The sequence below is a fragment of the Scyliorhinus torazame genome, chromosome 11 (genome assembly GCF_047496885.1).
Source record: "Scyliorhinus torazame isolate Kashiwa2021f chromosome 11, sScyTor2.1, whole genome shotgun sequence".
Lineage (NCBI taxonomy): Eukaryota > Metazoa > Chordata > Chondrichthyes > Carcharhiniformes > Scyliorhinidae > Scyliorhinus > Scyliorhinus torazame.
Genome location: NC_092717.1, coordinates 185,032,826 through 185,053,554, shown reverse-complemented (window position 1 = coordinate 185,053,554; position 20,729 = coordinate 185,032,826). Strand labels below are relative to the sequence as shown.

At 51.0% G+C, this 20,729-nt stretch overlaps 2 protein-coding genes across 4 annotated transcripts in view; one reads left to right on the top strand and one right to left on the bottom strand.

The window, feature by feature from the left end:
* The window catches only part of kif9 (kinesin family member 9), a 215,714-nt gene extending 210,409 nt beyond the window's left edge, over positions 1 to 5,305 (top strand). Inside the window, exon 21 of the mRNA XM_072468147.1 lies at positions 4,994 to 5,305. Within this exon, the coding sequence (XP_072324248.1) occupies positions 4,994 to 5,113 (120 nt within the window). The 3' untranslated portion in view covers positions 5,114 to 5,305. The remainder of the gene's footprint in view (positions 1 to 4,993) is intronic.
* LOC140385708 (tubulin delta chain-like) overlaps positions 5,041 to 20,729 on the bottom strand; it is a 156,022-nt gene continuing 140,333 nt past the window's right edge. For all 3 annotated transcript variants that reach the window (XM_072468149.1, XM_072468150.1, XM_072468148.1), the window contains one exon: positions 5,041 to 6,573. In XM_072468149.1, coding sequence (XP_072324250.1) covers positions 6,338 to 6,573 — 236 coding nt within the window. In that variant the 3' untranslated portion in view covers positions 5,041 to 6,337. The remainder of the gene's footprint in view (positions 6,574 to 20,729) is intronic.

Below are 20,729 nucleotides of genomic sequence, written 5' to 3'. Positions count from 1 at the left end.
AGCAAGAGGAAAGACAAGAATTTCACAGTTTGAAACTGTGGGGATGTGTGTCTACAGGCATTATAATGTAAGGTGCTTGGCAGGGCAAGGGGTGACCCCCCCCCCCCCCACAGGTTTGGAGTGGAGTCCAGTCCAGACCATCACTACCGTGGCCTGCAAGGCAGCCATCTTGCTGAGCACCCCACTGACCATCATCTTGACCCCTGATTCTGCAGAGTGACACCCACCTTCCGCCAACCCCTCCCACCCAGCCGCCACCCACTGGCGGCCCACCCAGGGCAATGCCCACAGTAGCCCCGACGAGGCAGGTGGGGCGCAGGCCATGGAGCGTACCACTGACAAGGGCAATCCCAGTCAACGGTACCCCTGGTAGCAGGGACGGCTGCTAGGACCAGAGGCCTCCATAGTGCCCTGCATCGACAGGGCCAGGGCTGAAGGGATGGGATGGGGGACATGCAGGTACAGAGTCCGCAATTCACCTCCGGAGTGGTCGAGGCATCAGAACCACATCCTGAGGAGGCCGATGCACCGCTCAATGACACTCTGGGTGGCTGCATGGGCCTCGTTGTAGCGGGTCACCACTTCAGTCTCCGGCCTCTGTACTGGTATCATTAGCGAGGTCTCAGCGGATATCCCTTATCCCTCAGGAGCCAGCCTTCCATCCTGGGCTGATCCTCGAAGAGAACAGGGATGACCGACTGCCCCAGGATGTAGCTGTCATGGACACTTTCCAGGACACACACGCCTGCGGATTTCCGGACGGCGTGGGGGTGCCCACAATGGGAAACCCCATTTGCCGGCTGCTGGGATGGAGGATCCCGCTGCCGGCAGGAGCGTGCCATGCCAGAAAACTGGTGCGGCAGGATGCAGGATTCCACCCAGAATTGTTTTTATCACGGAGGAGCTGAACTCCGAGATCTTGGGCGAGATTCTCCGACCCCCCGCCGGAGATTCGGCGGGGGCGGGAATCGCGCCGCGCCGGTTGGCGGGCCCCACCCCCGCGATTCTCTGGCCCGGATGGGCCGAAGTCCCGCTGCTAGAATGCCTGTTCCGCCGGCGTGGATTAAACCACCTACCTTACCGGCGGGACAAGGCAGCGCGGGCGGGCTCCAAGGTCCTGGGGGGGGCGCAGGACGATCTGGCCCCGGGGGGTACCCCCACGGTGGCCTGGCCCGCGATCGGGGCCCACCGATCTGCGGGCGGGCCTGTGCCGTGGGGGCACTCTTTTCCTTCCGCCTTTGCCACGGTCTCCACCATGGCGGAGGCGGAAGAGACTCCCTCCACAGCGCATGCGCGGGGATGCCGTGAGCGGGCGCTAACGCTCCCGCGCATGCGCCGCCCGGCAATGTCATTTCCGCGCCAGCTGGCGGGGCGGAAATCAGTCTGGCGCGGGCCTAGCCCCTCAAGGTTAGGGCTCGGCCCCCCAAGATGCGGAGGATTCCGCACCTTTGGGGCAGCGTGATGCCCGACTGATTTGCGCCGCTTTTAGCGCTGGTTGGCGGACATCGCGCTGATACCGGAGAATTTCGCCCCAGGTCTCCATTTTGAATGGGTGCCCAATCTCTAAGTGAGCTTGTGGTTCCCCACACCCCGCACCCATGGGCAATGTCACCCCACACACACATGGACACTACTGTTGCCCGTTTTCGATCCCAACAGCGTCGCCAATACTGTTGCTAATATTAATGATAAAGTTGGTGAACCACAAGCCTTCCCTTATATCGATCAAATGACCACACAACCAGTTAGTTTGTTCAAAAGATGGTTTATTTACATACACAAGAATTACCTCGACATGCAAACACAATATCTACTACGAGTTAAACTACACCTATCAGCGACAATAACCTATACTTAACTTCAGGGCAACCGGCACTGTGCAAATGGATAAGGTCTTTATCTGGATTTCACTTGGCTGGTTCGAAGCAAGCGGCTCTGTCTTTGCTGGGCTCATCCACCAAACAGGTGGATGAGGGTAAAGCAGTTTATGTGGTGTATGTGGATTTCAGTAAAGCGTTTGATAAGGTTCCCCACGGTAGGCTACTGCAGAAAATACAGAGGAATGGGATTCAGGGTGATTTAGCAGTTTGGATCAGAAATTGGCTAGCTGGAAGAAGACAAAGGATGGTGGTTGATGGGAAATGTTCAGACTGGAGTCCAGTTACTAGTGGTGTACCACAAGGATCTGTTTTGGGGCCACTGCTGTTTGCCATTTTTATAAATGACCTGGGGGAGGGCGTAGAAGGATGGGTGAGTAAATTTGCAGATGACACTAAAGTCGGTGGAGTTGTGGACAGTGCGGAAGGATGTTACAAGTTACAGAGGGACATAGATAAGCTGCAGCGCTGGGCTGAGAGGTGGCAAATGGAGTTTAATGCAGAAAGGTGTGAGGTGATTCATTTTGGAAGGAATAACAGGAAGACAGAGTACTGGGCTAATGGTAAAATTCTTGGCAGTGTGGATGAGCAGAGAAATCTCGGTGTCCATGTACATAGATCCCTGAAAGTTGCCACTTTGAGGGTTGTTAAGAAGGCGTACAGTGTGTTAGCTTTTATTGGTAGAGGGATTGAGTTTCAGAGCCATGAGATCATGTTGCAGCTGTACAAAACTCTGGTGCGGCCGCATTTGAAGTATTGCGTGCAATTCTGGTCGCCACATTATAGGAAGGATGTGGAAGCATTGGAAAGGGTGCAGAGGAGATTTACCAGAATGTTGCCTGGTATGGAGGGAAGATCTTATGAGGAAAGGCTGAGGGACTTGAGGCTGTTTTCGTTAGAGAGAAGGTTAAGAGGTGACTTAATTGAGGCATACAAGATGATCAGAGGATTGCATAGGGTGACAGTGAGAGCCTTTTTCCTCGGATGGTGAGGGGACGAGGGGACATAGCTTTAAATTGAGGGGAGATAGATATAAGACAGATGTCAGAGGTAGGTTCTTTACTCAGAGTAGTGAGGGCGTGGAATGCCCTGCCTGCAACAGTAGTGGACTTGCCAACACTAAGGGCATTCAAATGGTCATTGGATAGACATATGGACGATAAGGGAATAGTGTAGATGGGCTTTAGATTGGTTTCACAGGTCGGCGCAACATCGAGGGCTGAAGGGCCTGTACTGCGCTGTAATGCTCTATGTTCTATGTTATTGTTAATTATTTGTTGTAAATATGATGTAAATGTGAAAAAGGAGAATAAAAATATATTTTTTTAAAAGAATCCTGCTGCCAGCGAACGGCGTGTGGACGCGAAACACGTGGCAGGCAGACCAGAGAATCCTGCTCAATGTCTCTAATTATCTGCTCCCCAGAGTATTAGCAAAATTCCATTACCCAGGTTCAGCAAACTATCTTTAGCTGGAATGAATGCTTTAATTGTACCTCTGTCTCCTGCTGCCTTTCAAACCAGGACTTCTAAAAAAACATGACTGCAGCAGTCACACACTATCCCAGGTTTTTAACCCTTACTGCACCAACTACATATAACACAATATATCTGCAATTCCTACATTCATCACAAGTTTGAAACAGTGAGGGGAGAGCCAGGAGTTTCACAAACTTGCATTGGCATAACCATTACACAACTGTACCCAAAACCAGGGGAAATGCTTTTGTCACAGGGAGACTGTTGCATCTCTTCAGGGAAAATTCAGTAAATAACTGAAACAAAGGAACATAAAGGGTAATGGGAAGTTGTGTGAGACAATGAGACAGTCTTGGGCTGATGTAACAGAAAGCTCGAACCGGTACTTGAGGAGTTTGGTTACGACCAGGCCCATGTCCTTTAGCACTGAGAATGCCAAGGGAACACCATTACCTGGACATTTTACTCCATGACATGCACCATCATGGACTGGACATATAATCTGCTGACCAAATCTTAACTTTCACAAAGTCCCACTCATCCATCAACCGTGTTCTCAATGGCCTACATTGGTTGCCAGTGCCTGAACAACACTTTCAGCAGAAAGGTCATCGATCTGAAACACTAACGCTGGGGGTGATTTTGAGCCCACACTAGCTGTGTGCGGGATCAGCAACGTGGGTGGAAAATCCCGGGCGAATCGAGAAACATTATTCTCCCCGGAGAGATAGCGTTTTCCAATTTTCCTCGCCCCCCCTCACCAGTGAGGTCAAGTGGCGTGCACCTCATGTAAATAGATTTGCATTTATTTAAATATTATTACCGAGTCCCCCCACCACACTATATTTCCCCCCCCCCCTCACTAAATATTCATTCCTCGCAGACGTGATGTCATGTCCACATGGCTTACAACAGGTTTGGCCAAATAAGAAGCAGCTGAGGGGAGCCCTCCAGGGGTCCAGAGGTAAGTCTCTCCCCCAGGGGAGAAGGACATGCCCCCTCGGCACAGGTTAGCACAGTGCCAACCTGTGCCAGGGGTGAGCCCAGTGGGGAGGGGGGGGGGCGTGCATTTATGTGTAGTTGGGTGGGGGGGGGAGATCCAACGATACCTCTGTGAGGGGGCTGGGGGTTGTTGAGATTCAGTGCTCATAGGGGTGCCCTTTACAGATGGTGCCCTGATCTCTGTGGAGCCGTTTGCCATTTCAATCAGGCTTCACCCTGCCAGAGTAAAGGCATGAACCATGTCCTCTCATTTTTTTTCCCTCCAAGGAGGCTCAATATTTGCAGAGAAAACCGGTCTGTGCAACAGAGTGACACACCAGTTTTCAGTTTAAGCCTGACACTGCCAAGTTCTGGTAATATTCTGCCCGCTGTTTTTCTCTTTCTACCAGATCTGCTGAGTATTTCCAGCATTTTCTGTTTGAATTCAAGCCAAGTTTAGTCAACCCATTAAGCCCCGGTATGATTCTGGTGAACCTCCGCTCTGCTCAATGCCCAGTCTAGCCTTCTAATTTTGGTGCCTAAAATTTAATGCAATACTCCAGAAGGTGTTAGACCAAGGTTCTGTACAAATAAGATTTGTGTCTCATGCTAGTTGGCATGTTACTTACTTCACTGTGATTTTCTTCTTTCTTCCAGCAAAACTATGTTAAAGCCATGGCTCAGTCTCAATCAGTCTCAGTACCAATAAGGAAGAAACCAGGAATGGTCACCCACACCATCAAGAACAAACCACCCTCTATCTTTAGCGTGAACTAACAATTGAGTTATCCGTGAAGGAAATGAAAGCCAAAAAGAAAGTCTTCTCCATAAAGAGTAAATACTGTTTAATAACAGTTTTTTTTAAAAAAACAAAATCACTGGCAATAAATTTAAGGCCAGCAGCCCCAAAAATAATTTCTGTACAAAGTTAAATAAATTAATCAAGATCACAAGTTATGTTTCACCACATGCAAGTATGTTTAGTTTTATTTTAAAACTGTTCTCAGATATGGTTCTCAGATCTAGGGTTGTGATACCCCTGGTGGCCGAGTGAATAAATGCACTGGCTCGTCTAGTACTGTGCCACACACACAGGGTTCAACCTGCAGCCCGTGCTCAGTTATCTAATCTCAGCACATAGTCCAGGGTTCATTCAACAGCATCGACTGAGTTAGCTGAACTCTGGACAGTGGTCAGGGGCAGAAGCACTGCTTGTTATTTTAACTTCCCAGCCTACCGGCACGCAACCACTTGGGGCACTCTCATAACCTCAGCACTAAACCAACCAATAAGCTTGCAATCTTATTGATTTGCCCAATATAATCTTTATTATAATCTTTCGTATTGTCACAAGTAGGCTTACATTAACACTGCAATGAAGTTACTGTGAAAATCCCCCAGTCGCCACATTCCGGCGCCTGTTCGGATACACAGAGGGAGAATTCAGAATGTCCAATTCACCTAACAGCACATCTTTCGGGACGTGTGGGAGGAAACCGGAGCACTTGGAGGAAACCCACACAAACACAGGGAGAACGTGCAGACTCCGTACAGACAGTGGCCCAGGGTGGGAATTGAATCTGGGACCCTGGTGCTGTGAAGCAACAGTGCTAACCACCGTGATACTGTGACACTCCGAACCACTGAGGCAACTGGAGTTAATGCCTCCCATATTAAAAAGGTAGAGCTGGGTTGAACTTTGTGCTAAAGACTAATTTTGTCAACATTCAACACTCCCAGGACATTAAGAGCATATCTGAAGACCGAGTAAAACTTCTGCTTCCAATACTGTGCCTCACCCACAACATCAGAATGAACAAGTGTTACATTTCTCCATTGCCTATACCAATAATTGGACCTTGTCTGCCCATGTTTCAAAACAGGAGACTGAATTGGATAATAATCTACATCCTATAGGAGAAAGGCCAATGCCTAGTCCCTGCCCCTCCTGTCCCATACATCAATGCTTATTAATGACACATAAATCAGTGAGATGGATGGTCAGTGATCTCCTGCAGCACTGTATTCGTCCACCACAGAATCCAGAATCTCAAAGGCTTGCAAGAAGTCTCCCTCTTCACAGCCGTGCTTCCAGTACCAGTGGAGATAGGCGTGGGCATCGTACATGATCCGGGCCTTCTCCAGGACACACTGCATATAGTCTGACACACTGCTATGGTTGGCACAAATGGTCAGCGACTGGCTGGGTGAAGTCTGGTCAACAATATTCCAAGGATCTTAAAAGAGATGGGAAGAAAAATCAAAGACTTCAGAAATCCAAAGTATACAATCCTGAATTTTTAATTTACTCTACAAATGAGGAATATTTTAAAACTATTATGTATAAATATTTTACTGAGCGAGCAAGGCTCATTCTTTCCAGAGATCCTGTACACTGCCCCTGTAATAGATTCAACTTACCTATTTAATCTCCTCTCACAGACTGTCCACTCTCCTCTATTATAGGCTCACTCTACCCATTTAATCTCCTTCCACAGATCCTGTACACTGTAGACTATCCTCACACCTCCACTATTTCATTCTGGCCTACTATCGTCCACAGATAGCTAATCTCCAATTCTCAAACATTACCAGCACTGAATACCCTCACCATCGACATCTTACAGGTAACCACAGTCCAGAAACCTAAAGGGACCAGTAATATAAATACTGCGGCAACAAGAGCGCATCAGAGGCTGGGAATCCTGCACAAGTCAAGAGTATAATAAATAATGGAATACCTTCCACTTGCCTGGATAAGTGAAACTCTAGCACTCAAGAAGCTCAACACCATCCACCATTAATGCACCATTGTATTGGTGTGTACTTATCTATACATTGCAGCAGCTCAGAATGTTTTTTTTGACAACATCTACTACCAAGAAGGAAACGAACAGCAGGTGCATGGAAACACCACCATGTGCAAATTACCCTCCTGGTCCCACTCCATCCTGACTTGGAACTGGACCACCACGTGGACTGTAGCAGAGTAAGAAGGCGGATGAACACCACCTTTTCAAGAGCAATTAGGGATAGACAATTAATGTTGTCCTTGCCAGTAATGACCAGATACCATGAAAGAAAAGGAAAACCTGCTCTATTTATAGAGCCTTTCACAGCCACAGGTTGTGCCGAAGTGCTTTACAACCACTGAAGTACTTTTGCGGTGCAGTTACTGCTGTAATGTAGGATTTGGGACAGCTAATTTGTGCACTGCACACTCCCACAAATGACAATATGATAAAAAGATAGTTTCACTTTAGATGTAAGGTTAGTTAGATCATGTAGAGGATAGAGGATAGCCAAGGCAGATGGAGGCCTGGTGTAGAAAATTGAATCACCAGAACAATTCATGTATGTCTATTCTTAAAACTTGTTCAGTATTTTTGACCAAATCATCTGTTTAGCAGTCTGTATTTAAATAAACAGCAATATAATACAATTAATAACACAACACAGAATTCAAGGTAGAACCAGTCATTAATTAACTTGCAAATGAGTTAATTGTTATGGCCTCTTTCCCTTTCTGCAACTTCTCCCCCAGTGCCCATTAGTTTTTTAAAATATTTTTATTGAGCTTTATACATTTTATGTCACAAATTCACAAAGCCAAACAAAACCAACACATATATCAACAAAAGAAGGAGTTCCAACCAACGTCTGAAACAATAGCCTCACTTAGCAAATATACTTCTCTTGCAGACTTTACACTGTCAGGCTTGGCTAAAACACATATTTACATTGTTTATGTACAGTGTGGTTCAGGCATTAATTTGCCAGCAAACCGGTCTCCAGCCGTTTCCCTCCCTTCTGCCTGTCCCCCGTGTCCCTCTTGGGTGAATACCACCCCCCGCCCAAGCCCTTCCCCTCACCCTTTCTTTCTTTTCCTTGTTCCATGACTTGCTCTGTGTACCCCCCCCCCCTCCCCTATTCTACTGGTTGCTGGCTACGAACAGGTCTTGAAACAAGTTGGTGAACGGCTTCCACCTCCTGTGAAATCCTTCTTCCGACCCACGGATGGCAAACTTTATCTTCTCCAGCCTGAGAAATTCCGCCAGGTCAGACAGCCAGTCTGCAGCCTTGGGTGGCACTGCCGTTCGCCAGCCGAGCAGGAGTCTCCGGCGGGCAATCAGGAAGGCAAAGTTAGGGCAATAGCCCCCTCTCCCTGAAGAGTTGTGGCTGTTCTGAAACTTCAAAGACCCCCCACTGGTGGGCACGGCTCCACCCTCTCTCCCTCAGCCCTGGACATGGCCTCAAAGAAGGACATCCAATACCCGACAAGTCTGGGGCAAGCCCAGAACATGTTAGTGTGGTTGGCTGGCCCACACATCGTTGATCCAGGATTCCACGCTTGGGGGCCTCGCATCCTTCCACTGAAGAAGAATCCTTCGCCGGGCTACCAGGGACGCAAAGGCCAGAATTCCGGCCTCTTTCACCTCCTGCACTCCCAGCTCCCCTGCAACCCCAAATATTGTGAGCCCCCAGCCCGGTCTGACCCTGGATCCTACCACCCCCGACACCGTCCTCGCTACGCCCTTCCAAAACTCCTCCAGCGCTGGGCATGCCCAGAACATATGGGTGTGATTTGCTGGGCTCCCTGAGCACCTAACACACCTGTCCTCTCCCCCAAAGAACCGGCTCATCCTTGTCCCGGTCATGTGTGCCCTGTGCAGCACCTTAAACTGTATGAGACTGAGCCTCGCGCACGAAGAGGAAGAGTTCACCCTCCCTAGGGCATCTGCCCACGTCCCCGCTTTGATCTCCTCTCCCAACTCCTCCTCCCACTTACCTTTCAACTCCATCACCAAGGCCTCCTCCTCCTCCTGCATCACCTGGTAAGTTTCCGAGATCTTCCCCACTCCAACCCAACCCCCCCCCCCCCGAGAGCACCCTGTCCTGTACTGTGTGTGGCAGTAGCCGCGGGAATTCCACCACTTGCCGCCTAGCAAACGCCCTTACCTGTAAATATCTAAAGGTGTTCCCGGGGGAAGCCCATACTTCTCCTCCAGTTCATCCAGGCTCGCGAACTTCCTGTCCACAAACAGGTCCCCCAACCTTCTTATCCCTGCGCTGTGCCACCCCGAAAACCCTCCGTCTATTCTCCCTGGGACAAACCGGTGGTTCCCCCATATTGGGGTCCACACCGAGACCCCCACTTCCCCCCTGTGCCGCCTCACCTCCTCATCCGCCAACAGCCGCACCTCCAAGTGCCACAACGGGTGCTGGTCCCTCTCCTCCCCCAGCTCTAGGTCTACCCAATGCGGGGCGTGATCCAAAATGGCTATCGCCGAGTACTCGGTATCCTCTACTCTCGCCATCAGCGCCCATTCATGATAAAAAAGTCGATCCGGGAATAAGCCTTCTGAACATACGAGAAGAATGAAAACTCCCTAGGCCCCGGCCTTGCAAATCTCCAAGGGTACACCCCTCCCATCTGGTCCATAAACCCCCTCAGCACCTTAACCGCCGCCGGCTTCCTACCCGTCCTAGACCTGGAGCGATCCAGTGCCGGATTAAAGTCCCCAACACCGTGTTAAAGTCCCCCCCCCCCCATTATCAGGCCCCCCACTTCCAAATCCGGGATCTGACCCAACATGTGCCGCATAAAACCCGCATCGTCCCAGTTCGGGGCGTACACGCTGACCAGCACCATCCTCTCCCCTTGCAGCTTACCACTTACCATTACGTACCTGCCGCCATTGTCTGTCACAATGATCGACGCCTCGAATTACACCATCTTTCCCACCAAGATCGCCACCCCCCCGATTTTTGGCATCCAGCCCCGAATGAAACACCTGACCTGACCTAGTCAACTAACTCCTGCTGACCCTGGCTACTCCCGCCTCTCCTTCGACTCCTCTCACTGTGGGACATACCCTCCTCCTCCATTACCCATCCACAGGCTCTCCGCCTCCCCCTTCCATCCCAAGCGCGGGAAACAACCCTCACTTCCCCACCCCGGCACCGCCCCCTCCAGCCTTCAGCGTGGGAAAAAGCCCGCGCTTTCCACCTGCCTGGCCCCGCCACCTCTGTCGCCGCTCCTTTTACAGGCCCAGTCCCCTCACCCCCGACTCGGGCCTCCCCCTCCCCCGCGGGGCCCCATCCACCCTACCGGCCATCCACCCCTACTCCATTTATTTACCCCCCTCCAAGAGCCCACCCAACAGACCCAACCAAAACAGTGCCCAACCCACCCTAACCACCCTCACCGAACCAAAAAGAAATAAGAGCAAAGACCCCCCCTCAAAATATAACACCCCAACAGCAATCCCCGACCACCCATCCCGACCCTCAGATTGTGTCCTGCTTCTCGGCCTTAACAAAGGCACACGCCTCCTCCGGAGACTCAAAATAATGGTGCCGGTCCTTGTAGGTGACCCACAGACGCGCCGGCTGCAGCTTGCCAAACTTCACCCCCTTCCTGTGCAGCACCGCCTTCGCCCGATTGTACCCGGCCCTCTTCTTTGCCACCTCCGCACTCCAGTCCTGGTATATTCGAACCTCTGCGTTCTCCCACCTGCTGCTCCTCTCTTTCTTGGCCCACCTGAGCAGGCACTCCCGATCAGCGAACCGATGAAACCGCACCAGCACCGCCCGCGGGGGCTCGTTAGCCTTGGGCCTCCTCGCCAGCACTCTATGGGCCCCTTCCAGCTCCAGGGGCCCCTGGAAGGACCCCGCTCTCATCTGCGAGTTTAACATGGTGACCACATAGGCCCCCACGTCCGATCCCTCCAGCCCCTCCGGGAAGCCCAGAATCCGCAAATTCTTCCGCCTCGACTGATTCTCCATTTCCTCGAACCGTTCCTGCCATTTCTTGTGGAGCTCCTCGTGCGCCTCCACCTTTACCGCAAGGCCTAAGATTTCGTCCTCGTTGTCGGAGATCTTTTGTCGGACCTCGCGGATCGCCACCCCCTGGGCCGTCTGGGTCTCCAGCAGCTTGTCAATAGAAGCCTTCATCGGCTCCAGCAGGTCCGCTTTAATCTCCCTGAAGCAGCAGCAACCTCCTGCTGCTCCTGCGCCCACTGCATCCACGCTGCCTGGTCCCCGCCCCCTGCCATTTTGCTCTTCTTCCTTCGCACCTTCTTTGTGTTCACCACCAAGTTTATAGCACAAAAGTCAGTTTTTAGCCAGAGCTGCCGAATGTGCGACTTAGCTCCGCACGCATAGCCGCAACCGGAAGTCCTCTAGTGCAGGTTCTACCGTACAACCTCTAATATCAGAACACAGTGGTTTACCACATTCACCCCCTGTTAAAATTGAGTCCGGCGGGGGTGGTGGATAACTATATACAATTCGCAATTTTTAATATTTACAGAGCAGTAAAAAAAAATGTCTCTGGTCATCCGGTGGGCCGGTCGGAGGTTCAGCCGGTCCGGTGCCTTGATGGTTCTTTGAGATCGACAAAGTGGTGACGGCGATGTTGGCGCTGTCGTGGTCGAAGTTGACTCCCGGAGCGTGCCAAAATCCTCTTCACCAATGGGGGTGGGCAGGGGGAGGACGGACGGTCCTGGGGGGGGTGATGGGGGCGGCGGGGGAGAGGAGGGTGACGCCGGGGGCGATGGGAGTGGTGTGGGGGTGGAACCTGCTGATGCCAGGTCCCTGAGGGTGACGGTATCCTGGCGGCCATCGGGGAACGACACGTAGGCGTACTGTGGGTTTGCGTGGAGCAGGTGCACCCTTTCCACCAACGGATCCGCCTTGTGGAGCCGCACATGGTTACGGAGAAGCACGGTTCCCGGATCGGTGAGCGAAGTTCGGAGTGATACCCCGGATGTGGACGACCTGGGGAAGGCAAAAAGACGTTCATGTGGTGTACTGTTAGTAGCAGTGCAGAGTAATGAGCGAATGGAATGTAGTGCATCAGGGAGGACCTCTTGCCAGCGGGAGGCCGAGAGATTTCTGGACCGTAGGGCCAGCTGGATGGCCCTCCATACCGTCCCATTCTCCCTTTCTACTTGTCCATTTCCACGGGGGTTGTAGCTCGTCGTTCTGCTGGAGGCGAAACCCCTGCTGAGCAGGAACTGACGTAGCTCATCAATCATGAATGAGGATCCCCTGTCACTGTGGATGTAGGTGGGGAAGCCAAACAGAGTGAAGATAGAATTAAGGGCTTTAATGACGGTGGCAGAGAAATATGCGTTTAGATCGGAGGAAGGGAGGGGGCCTTTGAAATCCACGCTGAGGATTCAAAGGGGCGGGAGGCCTTCACCAGGCGCGCGCGGTCCGGCCGGTAGAAGTGCGGCTTGCACTCTGCACAGACCTGGCAGTCCCTGGTGATTGTCCTTACTTCCTCGACGGAAGGGCAAATTTCGTGCCTTAATGAAATGGTACTACCGAGTGACCCCTGGGTGACAAAGGCTGTCGTGCATGGTCCGGTGTCGGTCTACCTGTGCGCTGGCACATGTACCTCGGGATAGGGCGTATGGAGGCTCGTTGAGTTTGCCAGGGCAATACTTAATCTCGTAGTTATAGGTGGAGACCTCGATTCTCCACCGCAAGATTTTATCATTTTTGATCTTGCCCTGCTGTGTGTTGTTGAACATGAAGGCTACCGACCGTTGGTCAGTGAGGAGAGTGAATCTCCTGCTGGCCAGGTAATGTCTCCAATGTCTCACAGCCTCAACGATAGCTAGGTCTCTTTTTCGACGGATGAGTGCCGAATTTCAGAGGCATGGAGGGTGCGGGAAAAGAATGCCACGGGTCTGCCTGCCTGGTTGAGGGTGGCGGCAAGGGCAACTGCTCGTAATATAAGAACCCCAGGCAGCGTTTGAGGGCCTTGGGGCAGTGGGGGAGGGGAAGCTCCATGAGGGGGCGCATGCGGTCGGGATCGGGCCCCAGAACTCCGTTCTGGACCACATAGTCGAGGATGGCTAAGCGGTTTGTGCGGAACACACACTTCTCCTTATTATACGTGAGGTTGAGGAGAGTGGCGGTGCGGAGAAATTTAGCGAGGTTGGCGTGGTCCTGCTGATCATGGCCACAGATGGTAACATTGTCTAGGTACGGAATCGTGGCCCGCAAGTCGTACTGGTCGACCATTCGGTCCATCTCCCTTTGGAAGACCGAAACCCCGTTGGTGATGCCGAAGGGGATCCTAAGGAAGTGATATAGCCTGCCGTCTGCTTCGAAGGCGGTGTATGGCCGGTCCGATTTACGGATGGGGAGCTGGTGGTAAGTGGATTTCAGGTCCACCGTTGAGAAGACCAGGTACTGTGCAATCTGGTTAACCATGTCAGATATGCGTGGGAGGGGGTACGCGTCGAGCTGCGTGTACTTGTTGATGGTCTGGCTGTAGTCCACGACCATTCGGTTTTTCTCCTCAGACTTAACCACTATCAATTTGACTGGAGACGAAGTTGAATCCAAACTGAGGCTTTATTAGTGTCAGATGTGTGGCCTCCCACAGCAGCTGGCGAAATGGCTGCGAGCTGGAGGCCACGCATATTTATAACCCGCCTCCTGGGCGGAGCTAGCATGCACGGGCCACAGGTGAACCTGTAGTGCAGGTTCTACCGGACAACCTCTAATATCAGAACACAGTGGTTTACCACAATAACGTTGAACACTGAGAAGTTTGCTGTTATCGAATGACACAATGGCGTTGTGACATTCTGCACCATAACATTCGGCGAGCTCACTTATGCTGAAATTCAGAAGTTGGAGTGTGTGTGAATGGGCTCCCTTCCCCACTCAGCTGCCAACAGCAGGACTGAGCAGCAGGATGAGGTGGTGAGGAGAGAACCAGAGGGATTGATGGTGGAAGACAAATCAGGGACGCTAGGGTTCACAGGATAACAGAATACTACAGTGCAGAAGAGGCCCACCAAGCCCTGACCTGCCCACCTAATCTCACTTGCCAGCACTTGGCCCAGAGCCTTGAACGTTATGGCATGCCAAGTACTCATCCAGGTACTTTTTAAAGGATGTGAAGCATCCCACCTCTACCACCCTCCCAGAGAATGCATTTCAGACCGTCACCACCCTCTGGGTAAAAAGATTTTTCCTCAAATTCCCCCTGAATCTTCCACCCCTCACTTTGAACTTGCCCTTCAACTAAGGGGAACAGCTGTTCCCTATCCATCCTGTCCATTCCCCTAATAATCTTGTACACCTCAATCAGGTCATATCATAGATCATAGAATTTATAGTGGGGGAGGCCATTTATAATGGGAGGCCATTTGGCCCATCGAGTCTGCACCGACTCTTGGAAAGAGCACCCGACCCAAGGTCAACACCTCCACCCTATCCCCATAACCCAGTAACCCCACCCAACACTAAGGGCAATTTTGGACACTAAGGGCAATTTATCATGGCCAATCCACCTAACCTGCACATCTTTGGACTGTGGGAGGAAACCGGAGCACCCGGAGGAAACCCACGCACACACGGGGAGGATGTGCAGATCCGCACAGACAGTGACCCAAGCCGGAATCGAACCTGGGATCCTGGAGCTGTGAGGCAATTGTGCTATCCACAATGCTACCATGCTGAGGTCACCCCTCAGTCTTTTCTACTCCAGAGAAAACAACCCCAGCCTATCCAACCTCTCTTTACAGTTGAAATATTCCATCCCAGGCAACATCCTGGTGAATCCTCTCTGCACCCGCTGCAGTGCAATTACAGCCTTCCTATAATGTGGCGGCCAGAATTGCACACAGTACTCCAGCTGTGGCCTCACCAAAGTTCTCTCCAGCTCCATCATGACCTCCCTGCTTTTGTAACCTGTGCCCAATTGATAACAGCAAGTGTCCCATATGCGTTTTTCACCACCCTATTAACCTGCCCTTCTGCCTTCAGAGGTCTATGCACAAACACACCAAGGTCCCTTTGTTCTTCGGACTTCCCAGTGTCAGACCTTTCATAGTGTACTTCCTGTTAAATTACTCCTTCCAAAGTATATCACCTCACACTTTTCAGAGTTAAATTCCATCTGCCACTTATCTGCCCATTTAACCATCCTGTCTATATATTCCTGTAACCCAAGACACTCAACCTCACTGTTAACCACCCGGCCAATCTTTGTGTCATCCACAAGCTGACTGATCCTACCCCCCATATAGTCATTTATAGTCATTTTGCAACTAGTAATTTATATAAATGACAAACAATAGGGGCCCCAGCACGGATCCCTGTGATTTCTGCTGCTTTTACCAGCCAGACATTTCTCATATCCCCTCTTTGCTCTCCTAATTGATTTTTTAAGCTCCATCCTGCACTTTCTGTACCCCACTAATGCCTCTGTAGACTTGCTCCCTTTATACTTGTTAAAAGCTTCTTTTTTCCATCTCATCGTATCCTGAATGTCTCTGGTCATCCATTGTTCGTGGTGTTTGCTACACCTTCCTATTACCCTAGACGGAACATATTGGGCCTGTACATTTCATCTTTGAAAAAACCCCACTGCTCTTCTGTAGGTTTCCCCACAAGTAGCTATTTCCAGTCTACCTTAGCCAAATCCTGTCTTATTTTGTTAAAATCTCCTCTCCCAATTCAGAACCTTTATTTGCAAATGTCTATTTCTTTGTCCACAACAAATTTAAATTGAACCATGTTGTGGTCACTATTACTAAATTGCTCCCTCACCAACACATCAACCACCTGCCTGGCTTCATTCCCCAAAATTAGGTCCAACACTGCACCATCCCTTGTTGGATCGTCGACATATTGAGCAGAAACATTCTCCTGCATACATTTTAAGTATTCCTTATTATCTTTACACCCCTCCACGAATTGTGCACATATTTGCTCCTCAATTTCCCACTGGCACTCTGGGGGTCTATAATAAACACCTAGCAACGTAGTGATGCACAATCAATAACCTCAGAAACGAGATTGGAGACAATTGAAGGCTTTAATACGCTAGGTGTTTCCCCCAGCACGCAGGTACAGAAGAAAGCTGCTGGGGCAGCACGGGCTCTTATACCCCGCCTTGCAAGGCGGAGCTAACATGCAAGCTTATCCAATGGGAACAAGTACATTCTCCACCAATGGTATACCGGCATTACTAGGTACCGTAATCCTCCTAACACAGACTACCACATTCACCCCCTGTTAAAAAAGAGTCTGGCGGGGGCGGTGGCTTCGTATTACAATGGGGTAGAAGTGGTAGAAGTTATAGTTATGAAGGTACTGTAATGCCTCCGTACAGCGTTTTGCCTCATTACAACTTTTCACTATTTACAACAGTAGAGCACATTTCAAAAGGAAGCAATTAGTCGATCGGGGGCCCTGGTCATCCTCTGCGATTGTCGTAGCTTTGGTGGTGATGTCGGTGGAGGTTCGGGCGTCTGTGACTCCGGGAGTGTGGTTTTGGCTTCTGCGACGGCTTCATCACCCTAGACGGAGCTGGTGGAATGGCCGACTGGCCTGGGAAGGGGGCAGCTGTGCGGTGCGCCGGTGGGCAGGGCCTAAACGGGGCCGGTGGAAGAACCGATCCACCTGGGAAGGGGGCGGCTGTGGGGTGCGCTGGTGGGAGGGAGGGTAGGGCTGGTGGTGGGGGGGTGGGGATCCAGCGGGCGCCAGGTCCCGTAGGGAGACCGTATCCTGTCGGCCGTCGGGGTACGCCAGGTAGGCGTACTGAGGGTTAGCGTGAAGGAGATGGACCCTCTCGACCAATGGATCCGATTTGTGCGACAGCACGTGTTTTCGGAGCAAGACGGGTCCGGGAGCTGCCAGCCAGGTCGGGAGCGAGGTCCCAGAGGAGGACGTCCTGGGGAAGACAAGGAGACGTTCGTGAGGTGTTTGGTTGGTCTGTGGTATACAGCAGTGACCGGATGGACTGGAGGGCATCCGGGAGGACTTCCTGCCAGCGCGAGACTGGGAGATTCCTGGACCGCAGGGTCAGCAGGAAGGTCTTCCAGACCGTTCAGTTCTCCCTCTCTACCTGTCCATTTCCCCGGGGGTTGTAACTGGTCGTCCTGCTCGAGGCAATGCCCTTGCTGAGCAGGAATTGACGCAGTTCGTCGTTCATAAAGGAGAACCCCCTGTCACTGTGTATGTAGGTGGGGAAACCGAACAGCGTAAAGATACCATGGAGGGCTTTTATGACGGTGGTTGCGGTCATGTCGGGGCAGGGGATGGCGAAGGGGAACCGGGAGTACTCATCAATCACATTCAGGAAGTACGTGCTACGGTCGGTAGAGGGGAGGGGGCCTTTGAAATCCATACTAAGACGTTCAAAGGGACGGGAAGCCTTTATCAGGTGCGCTGTCTCTGGCCTGTAGAAGTGCAGCTTGCACTCCGCGCAGATTGGCAATTCCTGGTGGCTTTCCTGACCTCCTCGATGGAGTAGGGCAGGTTGCGGGTCTTGATGAAGTGGAAAAATCGAGTGACCCCCGGGTGCCAGAGGTCCTCGTGGATGGCTCGGAGGCGGTCCACTTGTGCGTTGGCACATGTGCCGCGGGATAGGGCATCAGGAGGCTCGTTTAGCTTTCCGGGACGATACAAGATCTCATAGTTGTAGGTGGAGATTCAATCCTCCAACGTAAGATCTTGTCGTTTTTTATCTTGCCCCGCTGTGCATTATCGAACATGAAAGTAACCGACCGTTGGTCAATGAGGAGAGTGAATCTCCTGCCGGCCAGGTAATGCCTCCAATGTCACACAGCTTCTACTATGGCCTGGGCCTCCTTTTCGACTGAGGAATGGCGGATTTCGGAGGCGTGGAGGGTGCGTGAGAAGAAGGCCACCGGTCTGCCCGCTTGGTTGAGGGTGGCGACCAGAGCTACGTCGGACGCATCGCTCTCGACCTGGAAGGGGAGGGACTCGTCGATGGCGTGCATCGTGGCCTTTGCAATGTCTGGTTTGATCCCCGCGGCTGAAGGCCTGGCGGGCCTTGATCGACAGTGGAAAAACTGTGGATTGGATCAGTGGATGGGCCTTGTCCACATAGTTGGGGACCCACTGGGCATAGTAAGAAAAAAAGCCTAGGCAGCACTTCAGGGCCTTGGAGCAGTGCGGGAGGGGGAACTCCATAAGGGGACGCATGCATTCAGAGTCGGGGCCTATCACTCCATTACGCACTATGTAGCCGAGGATGGCCAGGCGATCGGTGCTAAACACGCATTTATCCTTGTTATACGTTAGGTTAAGGATTTTTGCGGTTTGGAGGAATTTTCAGAGGTTGGTGTCATGGTGCTGCTGGTCGTGGCCGCAGGTGGTGACATTATCGAGATACGGGAATGTGGCCCTTAAACCGTACCGGTCAACCATTCGGTCCATCTCTCGCTGGAAGGCCGAGACCCCGTCAGTGACACCGAAGGGAACCCTTAAGAAGTGGTAGAGCCACCCGTCTGCCTCGAAGGCAGTGTACCTGCGTTGCTGGGTAGTAATCTGGCGGATTAAATTGATGCACAATCAATAACCTCAGAAACGAGATTGGAGACAATTGAAGGTTTTAATACGCTAGATGTTTCCCCCAGCAGCGCAGGTACAGAAGAAAGCTGCTGGGGCAGCACAGGCTCTTATGCCCCGCCTTGCAAGGCGGAGCTAACATGCAAGCTTATCCAATGGGAACAAGTACATTCTCCACTAATGGTATTCCGGCATGACTAGGTACCGTAATCCTCCTAACACAGACTACCACACGTAGCTGTACCTTTTTTATTCCTGAGCTCTACCCACAAAGCTTAATTTCATGCCCCCTCCAAGAAAACATCCCTCCTTACTGAGGTAACTGCCTCATTAACTAATAATGCAATGCCTTCCCCTTTTACCCCCACCTCTGTCTTGCCTGAAGATTCTATATCCTAGGATGTTGAGCTGCCAATCCTGCCCCTCACTCAATCATGTCTCTGTGATAGCTATTATATCATAATTACATGTGTCAATCATGGGTCTTAACTCACCCATTTTACCGTTAATACTCCTGCCATTGAAGTAAAGACTTACTCCCTTGAAACTTACTACCGCTGTATTCCCACTGACCTGATTGCTTTTCTATGTTATATTGTGTCCCTATTCTGCGATCAGTCTGTATCCCCTCCCTCTGCCAAATTAGTTTAAACTCTTCCCAACAGCACTAGCAAACCAGCCAGCAAGGATGGCAGTCCTGCTCTGGTTTAGATGTAGGCCGTCGGACTTGTTAGAGAGGTGCTGGCGGGTAGGGAAAGGAGCCAGAGGTCCCAAGGGTATAGAGCAGAAGTGGGCACTGTGCGGCCCATCAGGGTACTGAGCGCGACCCACGAGGCATTTTGTTGACCACATGCAGGGTTGCCAGATTCTGCTGGTTTTTATCCAGAGTTTTCTTTCCTACCAGCATGACTAAAGTGATACACACGCAAAATCAGGGCACATGCGGTGAGGTGCGTGCTGATTGCACGCAACATTGACTGTGAGATCCAATCAAAGAGTAAATCGTTTTGTTTTTACCATTTGAAATTGATGACTGAGCTGAGGCATTAAGGTCAGGGGAGAGGAGCCAGGTTGGGTGGGGAACCATAACCCAGCACACTTCTGAAAACTGTTAGAAAAGGTGTTAACACGTATTTTAAGATTTAATAACCATTTTGAAAAGTGTCATAACAGTTTGAAAATATTAAAAGTCCTTTTTTAATTTATCTGTCACTGAGCTGAAGACTGAGCTCAAGGGTCAGTAATACACCACACCGAGGAAAGCCCTTGCTACTTGTTGCGATGCTATAGGCCTTGCTAGAGGAACAGGAAGGTTTCGCTGGAGGTAATATGGGTTTTGTTTGGCAGTTAATAATAATCTTTATTACTGTCACAAGTAGGCTTACATCAACACTGCAGTGAAGTTACTGTGAAAATCCCCGAGCCACCACACTCCGGCGTCTGTTTGGGTACACTGAGGGTGAATTCAGAATGTCCAATTCACCTAACAGCACATTTTAGCAGCAAACACTTAGCAGGAAGTTAGCAGCAGACACAAAGGAAAATGTGGATCAATGGTGTTTGGGACTGGGCTGGCACATCTACCTCTCACACTCTGAGTTTTGATGTTAAGGTCAGCCCCAGCTGATGGATGGAAGTCTCTATATTTTTGATCTGTTGCCTCTGGGTCTCTCTTGCAAAATCTGTTCAGAGGAGCCCTTCTTCGGTTCCTACTGGGTGTGGGCCTAGGGTGACCAGATTTTCAAAAATCAAAACCGGGACATATTGAAAAGCCTTAGGAAGGTGGGTCTGTGAATTGCTTGACATGTTGGACGACCAATGGTATGAGAATGGGGGCGGGGCCATTGAAGGTCAGAGATCGTACGCTGACATCTACCAGAATATGTCCAGCCAAAGTTGGCAACCCGATTAAAACACCCAATCATTGATGGCAGCAATTACAAACCAGACAATTTGGTGTAATCTCGTTTCTGCCTAATTTTCTTTGAAAAAGGCTGAATCAAGACTTGTACTGGAACCTACGAGGGAACAAGCGGTCCTA